The sequence below is a fragment of the Oncorhynchus mykiss genome, chromosome 12, assembly GCF_013265735.2.
Source record: "Oncorhynchus mykiss isolate Arlee chromosome 12, USDA_OmykA_1.1, whole genome shotgun sequence".
NCBI lineage: Eukaryota > Metazoa > Chordata > Actinopteri > Salmoniformes > Salmonidae > Oncorhynchus > Oncorhynchus mykiss.
In genome coordinates, this window is record NC_048576.1 from 66,103,845 (window position 1) to 66,122,780 (window position 18,936).

Consider the following 18,936-nt stretch of genomic DNA (forward strand, 5'->3'; position numbering starts at 1 on the left):
GGTGTCTGGTTTGCTTAATATAAGGAATTTGATGTATAGCATTTACATTTTTAATTTTACTCAAGTGAGTATTTTTTTACACCACTGTACTTACAGTAAGTACATTTTAAACCAGATACTTTTAGAATTTTACTCAAGTAGTATTTTGCTGGGTGACTTTCACTTTTAATGTGGGAAACATTTGACAATTGCACTGGTTTAACACCTGCCAAACATAGAGCCCAGAATCAGTTTGGTGAAAAGGTGACATTCAATATCGGGCAGAAAGATGATTCATTCATCCTGATTATTTTAGGTTGTTACTCACTCATAACCATTTCACAAATGCTACTCTGAAGTAAGAGGTGCGTTCAAGTCAAATCAACGTTTTTTTTTCAGACAGCAATAACTGTCACAGCAGCTGCTGCCTGGTAGAAGAAGGCTTGCTCAGAACAAGGCTGTGGGAAACTTCTACAATGGTTGAGAGATAGAAGGGATAGATAGGAGAAGAAGTGAGGGATAATGTGAATTATTGAAGGAAAAAAACAAGAGGAAGGACAACGATAACCTGGCTTTGTGATTCTGAAACTAATTCTTGAACCCGTAACTCAGTCAGACATCATCATCAAAAGCATTCCTACGGGAAACCTCACAGAGAGAGATGTGCCTTGGGGGCATACACTGTCTACTACAAGCATTATTATGTGAAATGACATGGCATTCTTCTGAGAAAGATCAACATAATTAAGTCATATGGGAGTATTCCTTAATGACATCACAGAACTATGTTCATAAACTTTTCAACTACTATAGACAGTGAGAACAGTGTGTGTTGTTATAACAGTTGTTCAGCATTATTCAAAGGTTATCATACACTCTGTGTATCCAACTGCAAATGAACTGTATTGCAGAAGAGCAAGGTTAAAGGTTAAAGCGCATGTTTACTTTTTTATTTTGCAATTTGTCTACCAGCCATGATTATTCCAATCACCACTTTCTCCTTGGGGCACTATAGACACACTTACATATCATATTCTAAACTCCCACACTACTTGGAGATACACTGTCTAGACTAGAGAATAGGCCACTCTATGCTGTCTGGCAAGGATTCTCACAATGCATAATTGCAATTGCTCTATTGGTAGTCTGGAACTGTCCAACCTGTACCGTAACATAGTAAATGTAAACCTGAGACACTCCAATGAATATGTTACATTACGTTTCGTAGGGTGTGTATTCATTTGTGGATGGATGTCCATCATCCATTATGTATGATATGTTACGATGTTGCAATTCGTACAATATGTTACGAATTTTCTAAATGTATGATGTGTTGTGAATTATGTTTTATGTCTTATGTAACCATAACAAACGTAACATATTATAATTATTTGAGTGTCCGGATTTAAATTTACTTTGTAATGTCTAGTGTATGAGACCAGGCTGAGCTGTCGTGCAGACAAGGTGCCTACGCGCGCCCAATTTAATCTCGGTACAACCTCCCAATGATTTCATTTACTACCCCCCGGAAGAATGACTAATGTGTGCACTGTACAGTGAGCACGTTTGAGGTTCAATCGGCCGTATTTGGTTGTATGTATTTGACGACAGAAGGGAGAGAGAACGGAGCGGAGAGAGGGAGGTAGGGTAGAGTTCGTTGAGGGCTGCTCAGTGCGCACGGTTATTTGACTTGAGAGAAAGATTCGAAAGTCATTTAAAAAAAATAATACAACAAAGTCTGCATTTGAACAACGGATGTTAGAGAAGAAAATATAATAAGGAATTCCACATGGCAATCTTTCAACTACTCCGGTTTTCTACGAATACCTACTATCTCCTGTTGCTTGTCCTGTTGTGCACAGTACATATTCTTCAGGGGTTCAACCTGGATGTGCGGTTCCCTGTTGTCAAGGAAGGAAAGACCCCGGGAAGTCTCTTTGGGTTCTCGGTGGCACTTCACAAACAGATGGTGGGAGAGAAAAGATACCTGTAAGTGTTGTCAAATGTTAGATTTGATCAATCTTGCTATTCTAGAATGTGCACAGGCAAGATAAAAGGGAAATAATATGGCACTGCATCTGTGGATGTCAAACTACCTTTCAGTACTGTAACGGAAAACTGTAAATTATAGATGATTTTGGGTATCATGAACAGTAAAAACAGCACACTGTAAATTATGGTGCATTGTGGGAAAATAATTGCTTTATTTTGAATGGTACTGTAATTCCAGCCCACAGAAAACAGTACCATACATTATGCTGTGTACACACTTTACCTAGCAGCCACCCTGCTTGCACATATTCCTTGTGATTACAGTAAAATACTGTGATTACGGTAGAATTTACATTTTTTACAGTATAATACAGTCAATTTTATGCTATTGTACTGTGTTGTTACACAGTACTTTTTTATACTATATTTATATTCCAGTAGGTGTACTGTAATATGAAACACAGAAATGTACTTGCCACTGAGCTGCCTGTAAGTTACTGTCAAATTCCTGGCTGTCGCTTCTCCGTGATTTAAGTTCAGCAACAAACACTTCAATCTGTCTAGCTCTGGAAAACTCTTATATGCAGGCTAAATGTCACATTAGGATCGCACATGTCTACTGGAGTTTTACCAGGCTACAAACATTTTGAGGTTTGTACATTCATGCAATTTATAACATAAACCATGGTACCATCATAAACACATTTGCACACACAGGCCTAAGCATGCACATGCAACAGGAACAGTAAAAACATGGTGCTGGGGATATAGTTTAACCCCATGCAAGGTGTGGATAAGGTTCATTCTGTTCAGTAAATGATTAATCTCCATGTCTCAACTACACAATAATCATGACTCACAGTCTGACAGAGTAGGCTAGGCTCAACCAAGCTCATGGAGGTGGGTGACCATTCATGATGGTACTTGTCTTGAGCAAGGAACAACAAATGTTTGCCAGTATTGGTCAGGCTTGGTGATAGTGTAGCTGGGGGCCATGCAAACTGATAGAAGTACACAGAGAACAAACATTTGTAACTAACTTTTTTTTGATGTTTTATTGAGGATATTTGATATACATCTCTTTTGGGTGCCACCTGTCTTAAATGCACCAATGGAACCACACAACTTGTCATTAAACCTTTTGCGTCTTTATGTCCCCGGAGGGAAATGATTAGAGCTTCCCAATAAAAACACAGACTTTTCTTTGGTGGGCAAAAGCTGAACATCGGAATGCGTTCTCTGACCTAGAAGAACATCAAATCCAAATCAAGTCAAATCTAACTTTATTTGTTCACATGCGCCGAATACAACAAGTGTAGACCTTACCGTGAAATGCTTACTTACAACAGTGCAGTTCAAGAAGAGTTAAGAAAATATTTACCAAATAAACTAAAGTAAAACAATTTAAAAGAATAAAAAGTAACACAATAACATAACAATAACGAGGCTATATAAAGGGGATACCGGTACCGAGTCAGTGTGTGGGGATACAGGTTAGTTGAGGTCATTTGTACATGTAGGTAGGGGTAAAGTGACTATGTATAAATAATTGACAGTGAGTAGCAGCAGTGTAGAAAACAAATGGAGGGGGTGTAAATAGTCCGGTGGCTATTTGATGAATTGTTTGGCTTGGGGGTAGAAGCTGTTAAGGAGCCTTTTGGTCCGGTACCGCTTGCCATGCGGTAGCAGAGAAAACAGTCTAGGACTTGTGTGATTGGAGTCTCTGACACTTTTATGGGCTTTCCTCTGACACTGCCTATTATATAGGTCCTGGGTGGCAGGAAGCTAGAGCCCAGTGATGTACTGGGCCTCACGCCCTACCCTCTGTAGCACCTTATGGTCAGATGCCGAGCAGTTTCCATACAAGGCGGTGATGCAACTGGTCAGGATACTCTCGATGGTGCCATCTGAGATTGTGTCATCTGTGGATTTGTTGGGGTGGTATGTGAATTGGAGTGGGTCTAAGGTATCCGGGAGGATGCTGTGAGTGCTTCCTTGGGCACAGGGACCATGATGGTCTGCTTGAAACATGTAGGTATTACAGACTCGGTCAGGGAGAGGTTGAAAATATCAGTGAAGACACTTCTTTCTGCACATGCTTTGAGATCACATCATGGTAATCCGTCTGGCCCTGCAGATTTGTGAATGTTGACCTGTTTAAAGGTCTTGCTCGCATTGGCTCCCGAGAGCGTTATCACACAGTCATCCAGAACAGCTGATGCTCTCGTGCATGCTTCAGTGTTGCTTGCCTCGATGCAAGCATAAAAGGTGTTTAGCTGCTAGGCTTGCATCACTGGGCACCTCACATCTGGGTTTCCCTTTGCAGTCCGTAATAGTTTTCAAGCCATGCCACATCCGACAAGCGTCAGAGCCGGTAAAGTAGGATTCAATCTTAATCCTGTATTGACGCTTTGCTTGTTTGATGGTTGGCACAACAGGATTTCTTATAAGAGTCCAGATTAGTGTCCTGCTCCTTGAAGCGGCAGCTCTAGCCTTTAGCTCGATGAGGATGTTGCCAGTAATCTATGACTTCTGGTTGGGATATGTACGTATGGTCACTGTGGGGACAACGTTGTCAATGCACTTATTGATGAAGCTGATGACTGAGGTGGTATACTCCTCAATGCCATTGGATGAATCCCGGAACATATTCCAGTCTGTGCTATCAAAACAGTCCTGTAGCTTAGCATCCGTGTCATCTGACCACTTCTGTATTGAGCGAGTCCCTGGCACTTCCTGCTTTAGTTTTTGCTTGGAATCAGGAGGATAGAATTTTGTTCAGATTTGCCAAATGGAGGGTAGGGCAGAGCTTTGTATGCATGTCTGTGTGTGGAGTAAAGGTGGTCTAGAGTTTTTTTCCTCTGGTTGCACATGAGACATGCTGGTAAAAATTTGGTAAAACTGATTTAAGTTTGCCTGCATTAAAGTCCCCGGCCACTAGGAGCGCCACTTCTGGGTGAGCATTTTCTTGTTTGCTTATGGCCTTATAGAGTTAGTTGAGTGTGGTCTTAGTGCCAGCATCGGTCTGTGGTGGTAAATAGACAGCTACAAATAATTTAGATGAGAACTCTCTTGGTAGATAGTGTGGTCTACAGCTACAGATAAGGTACTCTACCTCAGGCGAGCAATACCTTGAGACTTCTTTAATATTAGGTATCGCGACACCAGCCGTTATTGACAAAAAGACACACACCCACCCCTCATCTTACCAACCTTACCAGCTTTTTCTCTGTTCTGCCGATGCATGGAAAATCCCGCCAGCTCAATATTATTTGTGTTGTCCTTCAGCCACGACTCAGTAAAACATAAGATATGATAGTTTTTATTGTCCCGTTGGTAGGATAATCGTAATCGTAGGTCATCAATTTTATTTTCCAATGATTGCAAGTAGAAAGGATGACAGTGGGAGTTTACTCGCTCGCCTCCGGATTCTCAGAAGGCAGCCCGATCTGCGCCCTCTAATCCTCCATCTTTTCTTCACCCAAATTATGGGGATTTGGCCTTGTTCCCAAGAAAGCAGTATATCCTTCTCGTCGGACTCGTTAAAGGAGAAAGCTTCTTCCAGTTCGTGGTGAGTAATCACTGTTCTGATGTCCAGAAGTTATTTTCAGTCATAAGAGACGGTAGCAGCAACATTATGTACAAAATGTGTTTAAAAAAGAAAAATTACAAACAAAAAAACAAACAAAATAGCAGCCATCCGCTTCAGTGCCATCTTATCAAAGAGGCTTTCAGCCAAATATGACGGAGTGGCACCACAAGACTCTGTTAGCCTGCTGAGCTAAAGCCTGGGTGTCTTCAGGCCTCAGTCACAGGCAAGGTCACGAATCACGTGATCTTATTCCACCGGACCATCTCCATTACACACATAGTGGGCTATGCCCTTTCCTGGTCATGGGCAGCTACTCCCCAAGAGTGTCACCTCATCATCCAATAGTCCAGTATTGAATTGTATTTCTTCCCTCCGACCCATTAACCAGCTCTCCCAGTCCTTCCAGCTCTGATTTAGCTGGGCATTTAATTGGAGAGTCCCTCCAGAGCTGGAGAGCAGCTCTCTTAAGGACCTAGGTGGAAGATGACAAAGGTTAAGAGAACGGAATTGTAATATGCCATAACTGTTTGCGAAAATGAATTTGTTTGTTTTCTAAGGCTGCCACATGGAATTATTACCTTGTCTTAACCTTGTCATCTTCAACCTAGTTAAGGACGAGTAATTATAGGCTTCCTGGGAGTTTGTCCCCCGTCCTCCACAAGCCACCAATCACCTTTAATGGCCCACAAAGTTCCGCTGAGACCTGAGAGTGGACAAGCTGATGTGTCATGTATTTTTTTATGTCAATTTCTTTGCTGTTTCTGTGGAACCATTGGGCTGGTACAAACCGGATGCCCTTGTAGTGACATCACTACATGTTAAACGTTCCTTGATTTATTTGACCAGTGTTTGAGTGGCCAGAGTGTGGTCAAGGAGAGAGTTGAAGTGAGAGTGCCACACCTGTGCGCGCGCACACACACTCTCTCTCTCTCTCTCTCACTCACTTGCATACTTACTTTATTTCACACATTTAGAAAACTCTACACAGACTTGCCCACAACTTGAGCCTACAGAGTCACACAAATAAGCACATTTACTTAAAATGCAGACACTGTTACTGTTCAAATGCATATACAAATTGCTCCCAGCACTCAGACAATTGCCTCTTGTATAATTCCCATGGGAAGATGCCTGGTCTTGGCTTTAGCAATCCTCCACTTTGTCCTCTGGCTGGTTGCAGTAATAGTGGCAGGAGGAGATGCTTAGCTAAGGCTGTTCTGCTGTAGCCCCAACAGGCCTGGTGGTTGGCTCATAATGCCAGCCCCTCCCTCAGGGCGGATGGCATGCCACGGATTACACAATAGGGGCATGTCATGCAACAGGCCTGCAGGTCTTACATACAGGCTGTTTTCTTTTTATTACAATGGGATCTGATGCTGGGCATAACACAATCCTGTTTTGATTGAAAGGCCCGACATCAGCGCTGTAGGGAAAATGTGGTGAGTCCCAAGATTGAACATCTCTAGCTCTGTGTAGTACGTCCAATATGAGGTCAAACATAATGGGAAAGGGCAGGTAGTTTTACCTAACATCATCCGCAGGATTTTGTTGTGCGCTTGAATCGATGTAGAATCACATGTAGGACTCTGTATCTTTTATTGTGTCTATCTGTATGTGTGTTTTATGTGTGTAATGTCTTGTTGCGGTGACTTAATTAAACTGTAAAGCAGTGCACAACTACGTAACCACTCTGTATAGTATACTGTAGGCCTGTGTATGTGAACACTACCCACACAATCCTGACCATTTGACTTAGAATCTCCCATTTGACACAGACACAAAGCACGTCCCAAAATGTGGGCAAACTATTTAATTATAGGCCGCACGCACGTATCTTCCTCAAAATTACTCATAAAAGGAGGGCTGTGGATAGTTTTCAGTCAAGTAGGAGCTTTGTCAAAGGGACATTTTCAAAATGTTTCAACTTCATGTTCATCATCTCCAGCACCACCCCAAAATCAACATATATGGAAATGCCACGTTTCTATGTTTTGTAGTAAAAAAAAAAGAGAGAGGACGATTTGTGTTTCTAATGACTTCATCAACCAGTTAGTAGACAATTAGTTGGCAATGCTTTACTCATAATTGGTTAAAATCACGATGCACACAGAGGATGTCATTGGAAACACTTATATTTATTTCCCCACAAACATAGGAACCAGCCATTTTCACACATGTTGTAGCTGGAGATTATAAATATGAAGTTGAAAAATTGTGTAAGTAAGTCAACACCTATTTGTTTGATGTGTTTCTTCAGTTGTGGGTTGTCTTCATCAAAGCATCAGTGGGTGATGAGACTGTGCCAAGTTAAGTCATTTGGGAAAAACATCTCAGCCATATTAACATTTAATTATGGTGTCGGGCTGAACCAGTAAACACAATGCACGGGCCGGGCCGTATGCAATTCATTATGATTTTGTAGAATATGATGTTAGCTCATGTCCCTAACACGCAACCCCCTCAAAATGTTGCATTTATGCCGGTATTCTTCTTAGGTTGAATGAACTTGTCAGTGATTTATTTTATTGCTCTCATTCTGTCATTTTAGTTGTTACCTCTGACTCTCAGAGTCTTTCACGAGTTCATAGCAGCAACATCCTGATTGTTAACCAGATGTGATGAGCTGTTTTTGTCGTTTATGTCTTGTCCCCTCCACACATTCTTGTGTAGTTGCCCACGCCATCTGTGGAAGACACCGGAAGGTGGTTTCATACACGACGTAACAAAATGGCCGTAGTCGAGTAGCCCTTTAAAAGAGAAGTGTCTTATGATATTGAGACGAGATATGGGGAACGGAGAATGTGCAGCTCTTCATGTGATAGGCCATCTAAGGGCAAGAGTCTGTCCTGGTCAGATCATGTTGTCAGGAAAATGACCCTAGCCTTAATGGTGTCCTCCCTGTATTGTGTGACTGTGGCTGGGGTTATGATGGTATTATGTGGCCTGGATGGATGGGTCTGTCTGAAGTCTTCCTGGTTGCTGGTCCGGGAAGGAGGAAGAATCTTGACTGGGTTCCTGTTGTATGGTCCCCTAGGAAAAGGCTGTTCAGTGTCTGCAGAGAAGACATGAGAACACATGGCCTGGGGTGTGGGGGGGGGGGCTATTATTGTTTGGGCCAGGAGGTTTTTCCTGACCATATGACCTCACCGAGAAAAACTACTGTCCAGTTTCCTGGTCTGGAAAACCAGTTTCCTGGTCGGTTTCCTGGTCTGGTTGCTTTGTGTAACCCCGGCCAATACACAGATCTGAGTTCGACTTTTGGCAACCCAATGGTTCTGAGGCAACACTTGCGGGTTATTTCTTCGTAGAGCTGCTGTTGCATAGCCCTATGGGTTTGGTGTGGGTGATTTGGGGAGGTTGGGTGGGGTTTAGAGGGTTTTGTTGGGGATGTGCAGGGTATGTCCTCAGAGACAAGGCACAACACAGCCTGGAGAAGCTTGTATAAAGCACAGACATCTGGATCTTACTGCAGTAGATGGGAATGAAATCGTGAGTGCACTGAGAAGCAAGGCTTGCATTCAATTTGACCGGTCTAGCAAAGCCGGGGTCTGCCAAGTAGTTCTTAATAGAGAGAACTGAGGCAATACATTGGTAACCCAATTATTTATCTTACAAAGGTCACTTACTGTACAGGGAAATTACAGTTATACCCCTACACTTCATCGTTTTGTATATATTTGTGTTCAAATGTGTGTGTGTGTGTGTGTGTGTGTGTGTGTGTGTGTGTGTGTGTGTGTGTGTGTGTGTGTGTGTGTGTGTGTGTGTGTGTCCTGTCCGTGTTATCAATTGTCATATGATCTGTAGGCACAAGGGACTGAAGAAGTGTTATACTTCATGCACAAACAAATCTCTCTTTGAGTACCCCCAGCCGCTCCATGTGTTTGATGTATTCCAGACCACCTAGCACACCTGATTCAACTGATGAAAGGCTTGGTGATTAGTTGTGGATTCGATCAGGTGTGCTAGTAATGGATTTCATCAAATAAGTGGAATGGCTGGGAGTACTCAGCGAGATTTCCTCATTAGGCGATCTGTCAGACAGCTCCAGGAGCTAGTTGGTTCTCTGAATCAATAGGCTGATCAATAGTGTCGTCCCCACACAGGCTCCGACTGGAATGCAGCTCTAATTAGAGAAGATCAGTTCTGACGACTGACAAGCCGGTCTCAGATCCGTTTTGGATTCAAGTCAAGTGACACACAGCAACTCTTGTCTTACAAGAGGGTTACAGTGTTAGCGGTTTCTCCAATATTATTTACTCAGTCACCAGGTGATGGACTTACTCTCTTACGCCAGGATACTGGTATGTCCCCTTCCCTCTTTCTTCCAATATCATAGTGATTCAATTGGATATCCAACAAAAATCAGAGAGATTTACTAGAAATTGCTCCACCATTTCACTGTTGCTAAAATTAGAATAGTTAGCCTATTTTCAGTTTATTTGACAGAACAAGCAAGTATAGTGTAGAGAATAAAAAATAAACCGCTGTGAAATATATTTTCCATAACCAAAATACTGTATTTTCAGCTGTTTGAAGCTGGTGTTCAAAACCGAAAGTAAAATATGCAAAAATAAACTTAAGAACGGGAAGCATAGAAATAGCGCACCTAGTCTAAGAAGCGGTAGAGCTGTTCTTTCTTTTAATGAGAATGACAGACCCATAGCACACATTTCTACGTGAATTTGGTCGGTAGCCCAAAAAGTGACATATTGCAGCTTTAAAGACTGGCTAAGAGAGAAGTAAAACACCCTAGAGCTGGTTCTTCCCTTCAAGGAAAGCTGCTGGTGTCTGGCCCCTTTTTATGGCGGGTTAAGCTGACCTGAAGTACTGTAGGAATTCGAGCAGTCAAATAAACCCTCAGATGAATGTGTCGAGGCATTAATAATACGTTTAGAATACCTCATGATGCAACAGGGAACCATCAGGGCAAAGGGTAATACTGTGCTTGGCTCAGATCCAGCTGCTTCAACATCTCTATCCCTGTAAAGAGATGATGAGAACTTAACTGGTTTCAAACCATTCAATAGAAAGAGGCTATAGCAGCTATTGCGCCAGCTTATGTATCCCGGCAAAACATTTGGTTGAAAGAGGTACAGTACTAACGACAGTAAGGCAACATTGTTTTTGTTTCCTAAAACCCTCCATTTGCTGCAGAGGTTTACCACCTGTTTTAATGAAAGATAAAGAATGGTTGCGAAATATGTGTTGTATTCATTAGCACATGGGGTTAACCTGTTTTTTTTAAATATGTATATATATGATTTATTAATACATTTCTACCTGTTTTTATTTAAAACAATATTTTTCTATTAATTAATACACTTAATTAAAATGATAAACAGCTGTCATAGCTGTGGAAATAATTTTGTGTATATTGTAGTTTGATATTTAAGTGATAATGCACTCAAAGTCGGTGTTTGAAGGATATACTGGCACGGGTGTTCATAGGCCTGAGACGAAGTCAAGGGCTGGAAAACCGTGCCAATATATCCCCTAAACACCGGCTTCGAGGGCATTATCACTTTTATAGAACAGGTTACCAACATATTCAAATAATGATTGACATATTTTCATTAACTTTATTTTGATTAATTTATTCATACTATTTAATCCTTCCTCAAGATATAGTGCTGACACAAATCTAGGGTTGCTTTCCAAGCCGGCTGGTCGTTCGTTATATCGGTTCGGTTGCTAGAGAGGCAACCCAGTTGTTCAGTCTTTTTGTTCTGTATCTATGGATGCGACCCAGTCTTTCATTCTAAATGTTCCATTGCCATACTGGCTGGCAAGGTTCTTATCCCTTGCTTGCTAGCTAGCCAACTACGGCTAACTTACAGTCACGTCAACAAGCTGCCAGACTAACAACAAAGTAGCAGCATTTGCATTTAAGTGTTTTCTGTTGACATTTATTTGTAACAATGAGCTAATGAGGCGCGATTTCGCCTGGCATAGAAAATGTGCTCTCTCGTCAGGACACTTGTTCAGAGGAGCTAGCCAACAACACAGTTAACACAATCACTTCAAACTGAAGCTGGAAAGACTGTGAAATAGCTGCACTTCAGTTCATTTGACCTTTTTTCAATTTACATTTCTTTGTATATATCCCTAAAAATTATGCGAGCTGACTCATGATTTCTACTGGCTGAGAAACACTGCCTGCCTCTGTCTCTCGTCCCGACTCATGACATGTTCATTACTATGGGACAGCTGGAGAAAGAATTTGAATATTGAAACAATGTTGCAAATGTTGGAGATACAGACAGAAGTCTAAAAGAAATGTGAAATAATGTCTAGATGCTTTTCATAGTGGAGATCGAGTTTATAAATTGCTTGGCTGGGCTGATGAGACAGTGGATTGCGCAGTCAGATGGAACAGAGTAAATAGACATTTTAACATCATAGATTTAGCCGGTGGTAACTTGTGGAATAGACACCGGCTGGAATGCAGTTTTAACCAATCATCATTCAGGATTACACCTACCCGTTGTATAACATAGCATATACCGTAAGTGCACCATTTGTCTTAGCGCTTCGTGTCTTGAAGTTCAACTCCTTTGTCCTGATACTGAACTGTACTTAAGCCTGCTTCATCTGTACTTCAGTCGTGATAAAGCTTTCTAATTCAGTGACCATTGAGACCCTCATCTGAACTGGACAAGAGTTGACATGCAGGTCAATGGAGGGTCTTTGTGAACCTTAAACACATTATGGCAGCTGAGCCTCTCTCTCTCTCTCCTCGCCTTTATTCCACCTAATTGAATGAGCTTTTAATGGAAATCCATACGTAAACCCCCACGCCATATCAATTAACTGCACCGTCTGACCCAGATGAAAAGTACACGTGTTGTGGTCCATCCCTCCAATAATCTGCTGTAAAATTGGCAGAGTGAATTTGGCTGACGGAATACGGTCTGTTTTAATTCAGGACTGAGAAGTAGCTTATACATCCTGTGCGTAGGCTGGTAGACTGCTGTGTTTTTGGTTTAACAATGTCACTGCTCTCCCCCAAGTCTATCGCCAATGGACTACTGAATGTAAAATATTCTTGCCTGTATACATTTGTGTTAGGACCAGTTGGACTCAAATTACAGATTTCTCAAGTTAGTGTAACCCACAAATGTCTAATATTTCTTTAAGGACATGTTTTATACATATAGGATTATAAGAATTATCATCACCAGATTCAAAGACATAAAAAAATGAACGCATAGACCAAAACCAATATAAAAAAAAACTTTTGCCATCTAAAATTATGTTCAGGTTAAAGTTGTGGTGGTTTAAGTCAGGGACATACCATTATGCTTACATGTCACCAGTGCTGTTATGTCAGGAAGTGCAGAGGAGGAAATCCCTTGGGTCCTTGACCCCAGGGGATGTGAATGGAAGTGATTTACTCACAGAATGAACGGGTTCCCTGTAGCCTGATTACGATTGGGTGATTTGAAATACTTGTCCTTCAACGACTTCCTTTTCAATGGGTGATATTACTAATGCTAGCGTCAGCAGTCCTATTCTCCGTTTCACTTAATTGGTTGGTCTCTATGTGGAGCGATTTTACAACTCTTTTGCTCATGCTTATCTATACATTTGAGACAAAACCAAATCCATACTTGCATGCTGTTGAATCATACTCATATTTGTCTTGTGTTTTAAGGTACCAGATCATTTCTCTAAAGTATAACATAGTAATTACAGCAACAAACATTTAAAACGGCTGACAGTGTTGACATCAATTCACGGGCGAATGATCCCAAGTGGTGTGGTACTACACTTGAACCTGCTTTGGTCAGGCTGAGTCGGGTTGAGGTGGGCTGTTTGTAACATCGCTGTGTCAGGTGCTAATGAGAGGCAGATGCATGTTAAAGGGACAGTTCACCTGTTTTTAAAATTCACATTTATTATTTCCAGCACCATACCAGTGTCTACCTTCCAATATGGGGGTAAAAAGTGAAGTGCCTGTTTAATGCTCTGTGGGGGAACTGGAGAGATTCGAAACATCACTCCAACAGGAAGCACCTGTCAAGTTAGGCTTCCGGCCCAAACTGCACCCTGGTCAAAAGTAGTGCACTATATATAGGGAATAGGGTACCATTTGGGACGTATGATAGTAACTCAAGAGGATGGACAGGGCTCCGGCTCTGAGTGTTATAGGAAGCAGATCTTTCGTGGTCGGTTTTGCTGTATCAACCAGAACAGACAGAAAGGGACATAACTCATTGAAATGTCTGACATTGTTTGACTGTCTGCTGTGGGAGTAAAGATTCTTCACGTTCTCCCTGTTTCAAAGGCTCCTTTTTCAAGGCCTCGGTGGTCGCGTTCACTGTATCAACCGCAACAGAGAGAACGGGAGATAGTAAGTCATACAGTTGGCTGATGTTGCTTGACTAGTAGGCAATATGTCTACTGTTGGGGTAAATATCCCAGGTTGCCTTTACAAAAAGGGATTTATAACCTCAGGGGTCTTTTAAAAATAATGGTTAACTAAAAAGATTCTTGACATTCTCCCTTTACAGAGAGGCTCCCGAGTCCTCCAGTTTGTCGGTTCCTAAATTTAAGGGGAAATTGGATCTGGCGAGTCCTCCCGAGCTTTCTTTCCAACATGACATAACTGAACGTGAGCGACACACCGGCCCTTATTACGAACCCCAGGTGGGGAGTTCAAAGGTTGTATTTGGCATGCCACGTTTTATTCCAGACTTCCACAGCAGTCAAAACGTTTACACACTCCCTTCCACTTCCACCACTGTCGGTGTCGCAGACATAAAAAGGTTCCGGTAGAGGAGTAATGTGACCCCCGGAAACCTTTTAAGTCAATGAAAGCTTTATACCCACACTCTCAGCCCTCTTGTCCTGCAGACAAATCACCCATTTCCGTCATAGTAACCCATTCTTTCCGGTCTTGGCTGTACTCTGTAACAGACCTGGGTACTATTTGAAATCATTTCAAATACTTTAGCTGTACTTGATTGAGCTTTGCCATGGAAACAATAGAAAAGTCCCTAAATTGCAAACCCCTTCCATATGGCTCTCCAGGAAAGACTTACTTAAAGCACTCTTAAGTAATCAATAGATTTCAAATAGTATTTGAACCCAGTTCTGGACTTTAATAGGGTATCCTGTCCTGTCCCACAGCACCATGACGATGACTTCCCCATATGGTGGTTGAAAAAATTTAAATGTTTTTTTTTTTTTTAGCTCATGTTGCTTTGGTGGACTGCTAATCAGATACCGGGATGTGGTTTTTGTAATGGTCTCATTATGCTCCTACATCACACCTGGTCTGTACTTCTGTGCTCGCTGTTATTGTCTACTCATATTATTAGGCCTATTCGTTGTATTTGCGTATGGTGTGATGATCGTTTCATTGATTCATCTGTTCAAACGTAGCCTACAGTATGCTACGATTTAAATCACGATTTATTTCTGAGCATCGGACAATTGATCGCGTCCTGTCTTGGCGTGAAGTCTAGTCTTGACAGTCCACTCCAGTGTTTCTCTGTTTCTCTGGACAATAGCCAAGTCCAGGGTCGAGTTAGCTGACACTTTGATGTGATAAATTCCAGACTGTCAACACAAGGGGCAGAGTTAGCGGGGTTACTTCCATGAACACTGCTGTACCTGCTGTTGATTTGACAGCTCTGTGAGAGACCTGAGCTACTTCACACCATGTGATTTAGTCACCATGTGGCTTGTTGATTTTGTGCACTCCAGATACCTAGCTATGACATTTTGATCTACCCGTCATCTGAGGAGAGACTGATTTCATAATTGTTTTAATACTATGAATTACAGGATAATACAATGATAACACAACAAGTATGTTTTATTATTTAGTCCCCCCAAATTCTGTCTCCTTCCGTGCCTTGAGGTAAAACAGCCAACTAGTGATTCATCATGTTTACAGGTTCATCAGGCACCACCTATAGATCTGACAGACTAAACATGCTTATTTTAAAAGTCGCTTAAAACAACAAGGTAAGGGGTCAGCTCATTAATGGACTTTATTGTTAGATAGTATTTAAAATGACCTTAGGGCTAAAACATCCTTGGCATCTACATTTTCAGGGATTTCTCTTTGTGTGTGAGTGTGTGCATCACGACAGACAGACAGACAGAGGCATATAGTCAGGTTAATGGTTCTGACCGGGAGTAGTATTTGTTTTCAAGAGAGTCGATTCCGACACCAGGTAATTCCACATAATGAATGAGATATACACGTCTGGCTTGTGTTTCACTCTGGACTCCAGCCGCGTCTGCTGTCCGACTTGATTTAGTCTGTCTATTAGTTAACACACGGGTTCTGAAGACGCCTCGGCTGGTTAGGCCTCTGCTTACCGTGGCTGCTCGATACTGTAACCTAATCACGCGTCTTGTCTCTTTTTCCTCCATGTTTGTTTTTTGTACCCGTGCATGCAAAGTCGCTGAATAAACAGACAAAGGAGGATTGCATAAAATGTCAAAGATTACTGTTTTAAATGTTTTAATAAACGGACACTTACAAAATATACTTCTTTCTTATTATTTTTTTGTGCGTGTGAAAAATGTACTGTTGTTTCTTTGTATGAATCAAGTACGTTTTCAATTTTTTGGGGCATGTATTGCCTCAAAATATCAACATGTCCATCTTCAAAGCATACCCTGTTCATCCAACATCATTTGGATGAGGCTTGATTAGCTTGATGGCAACGGGCAGAAGGCCTCGTCTTGTCCTTGAAGGCTGTGCGACACACTGTGTTGCTGGAAACACTGCTGTGTGCTTCCTGTGTACGCGAGGTCTGCGAAAGCTACAGCATCATCTCTCTGAAGTTCGGACTGATGTCATTTCCACTGCTACTTAACTTTCCATTTCCCCCCAGTGATGTGATGGGTGTGTGGTATCTCTGTTCTGTTTGCGGAGACCAAACTGGACATGACATGTCATCGTGTTTTCAGTTGGGGGCGTATGCTACTTCAACGTTTGTGACTGCAGCACACTGTGTTCCTTTTGGTATATCCCTAATAAAAATCCGATGTGCATTTTTGATTACTTTCTAATACGTACATTTACATTCTTTTAGAATCTCTGTGAGGGTCAAGATATAATTCTTTATTCATGTGCGAAGCCATGTAAACCAGTGGCTGTTTTTAGATGTTTTTTCTCCTTCTGTGAAACAGATTGATCTTGATCTCGTGTCTTCAACCGTGTTGCTCTGTGCAGGAAACACCGAATACACTGGAATGCCTAAAGAAGCCAATCCTGTTGATTGTGCTGAATGTCTTTAGATGTGGCCCTACACGTTGACAGAAAGGTGCTATGTTTAGTCTCATGTGGATGCATTCGTGCCAGGGAACAATATGGTGATCAGCCGTCCGTGTTGTCTCTCTCTACGGGCAGTTTCACTTCCTTCTCTCTGTCAGGCCTAGCTGTCGCCGACGACCGTGCAGCAGGTTCCTGGAGCTTATCGCCATGGTGATCTTATATTGCATTGTGTATTCAGGCCACCCTCATGTTGCCAGTTGTTTAGCTACACTTTCAAAGCCAGGCCTCAGTTTTCTCCCTCACAGGAAATATATATATAACCCATGCCTTTTTCCCCAAAAGCCATGTTTGAAAAGACCAGGTCACATAAGTTAGCGAATGCTAGTGCTAACAATTTGTTGACAACTATTAGTTATCGGACTACTCTGTGAGAGAGGTGACACAACAGCCATGTTGATGATACAGTACATTACCATCCATCAATCTTGGACATTCACTATTTCACAGCAAACTGACCAAGCGTTAAATCGTCAAGTCCATTCTAAATACTTCATCCACCTGGCTATAGTCCTGGTATTCACCACAGAGTAAAACAAGTTCCAGTATGTCCTAGGAGGTGATCGGCCACATCCTGTCTCAGGTGTCGTGGTCTGTTGTACTGTGTGTGCCAGGGCACTGGGCCAATATGGGAGAGGAAATGATTCAGTCTACCAGCCAGCTACATCAGTCTTTTTTGCAATGCTTCCTCTGTTCTCTCTATTACTTATTAAACCAGTAGTTCTCTTGATTTCCAAGAAGTGGGTTGCTCAATTTTAGGAGCAGCTTTGGAAAGGTGTGGTGGAATTTTCAGTGGACTACTCACCAAGATGGCCTGCCAAGCCACTAAGAGGTCTAACCCCTGTCTCAGTCCTTTGGATTTAGGGGTTTTGTGAGAGGATTATTCAAAATTGAGATTCCAGTGTAAAATCACTTATTGGGAAGATGGCAAGAAGTTCTTCATCACCCTGTGACCTTTACAGGTAGACTTTGCTTCCAGTCACACAACATTGAGAGTTCATTCAAGTGAGTCTTGCGCTACAAAGTGAAGTGCATTCAGACCCAGCAGAGACTTATGCCTTAAGAAACACCACCCCTAAAAAAAAGCTAACTTCTTATTACCGGGCATGCCTTTTCACGATATCTCGTGTTCATGTAGATATCTTAGTCATTTATTTACTCTACTTTGCCAACTCTTCCCCACTGAGCATTGTCATTGGTGACCTTTGTACAGTATGGGATGGTTAGGACTAAGAGGTGTGTGTGTGTGTGCACAGTGGGTCTACAGTATGTGTGTTTACACACAGCCTGACTATGAACTGTGCCATATCTTCCCCTTTATCCCTGACTTCCCACCTCATCGCTGAAGGATTTGGCTTGCGATTCGGAGATAAAGTGAATAAGTGATTGTGACGTGTCTTAGCACGAGTTCCCATGCAGCCGATGCAACTCAATCGGAGACCTTTATGCTTCTCTCGTTTCAGTCGCCCACAGCGTTGCCTGCGGTAGCACAAGTGAATCGCTGTTTCTATTGCACGAATGAGTGTGTTTGCTTAAGGGGTTTGGTAATGTGTCTTTTGTTAACTGCTCATGACAATGGCATCGTTAAAACGGTTAGGCTGTGCGAATGAAAGGAATTGAGCACCTTTTGGCTTTCAGTCTTTTCAAACAACTTTCAAACAATTCGTGTTGTTGTTTTTACCCAACCCACAAAGGCTCAATCATTCCCATGATAACAGCCACTGACTTGAGTAGGTTTAAATCCGGTGTACTCAAATAGTAGAATGTTGATAAGAGTTCTACTTAAACAATTGTAAATTAAACTATCAGAATTGAACCAGAGAATTCAGATTACCCCCTATACTGTGTATCACAGGGCATTTGCTAAGAGCAAAGGTGAAAAACATTTAACAAATACTTGGAAGTGAAGACAAATATCCCAAACACGGATGATATCCTAACAATCCAAGCAAGCAAAGCAGCCTGTCCAAGCGTGTAATATCATATAGCAGGGAAGAAGGCAGGCTGCCTGCCTATGTAATTGCGTACAAGGTATGTTCAGTGGGCAATTGGGCATAACCCTTACGGGAAGAAACAC

At 41.9% G+C, this 18,936-nt stretch overlaps 1 protein-coding gene across 4 annotated transcripts in view; it reads left to right on the top strand.

The window, feature by feature from the left end:
- Nucleotides 1-1,498: 1,498 nt before the first annotated feature.
- The window catches only part of LOC110538062 (integrin alpha-3), a 37,347-nt gene continuing 19,909 nt past the window's right edge, over nucleotides 1,499-18,936 (top strand). For 2 of the 4 annotated variants that reach the window (XM_021624623.2, XM_021624624.2), the window contains exon 1: nucleotides 1,499-1,968. In XM_021624623.2, the coding sequence (XP_021480298.2) occupies nucleotides 1,769-1,968 (200 nt within the window). In that variant the 5' untranslated portion in view covers nucleotides 1,499-1,768. The remainder of the gene's footprint in view (nucleotides 1,969-18,936) is intronic. The other 2 variants (XM_021624625.2, XM_021624626.2) reach the window with 1 other exon arrangement.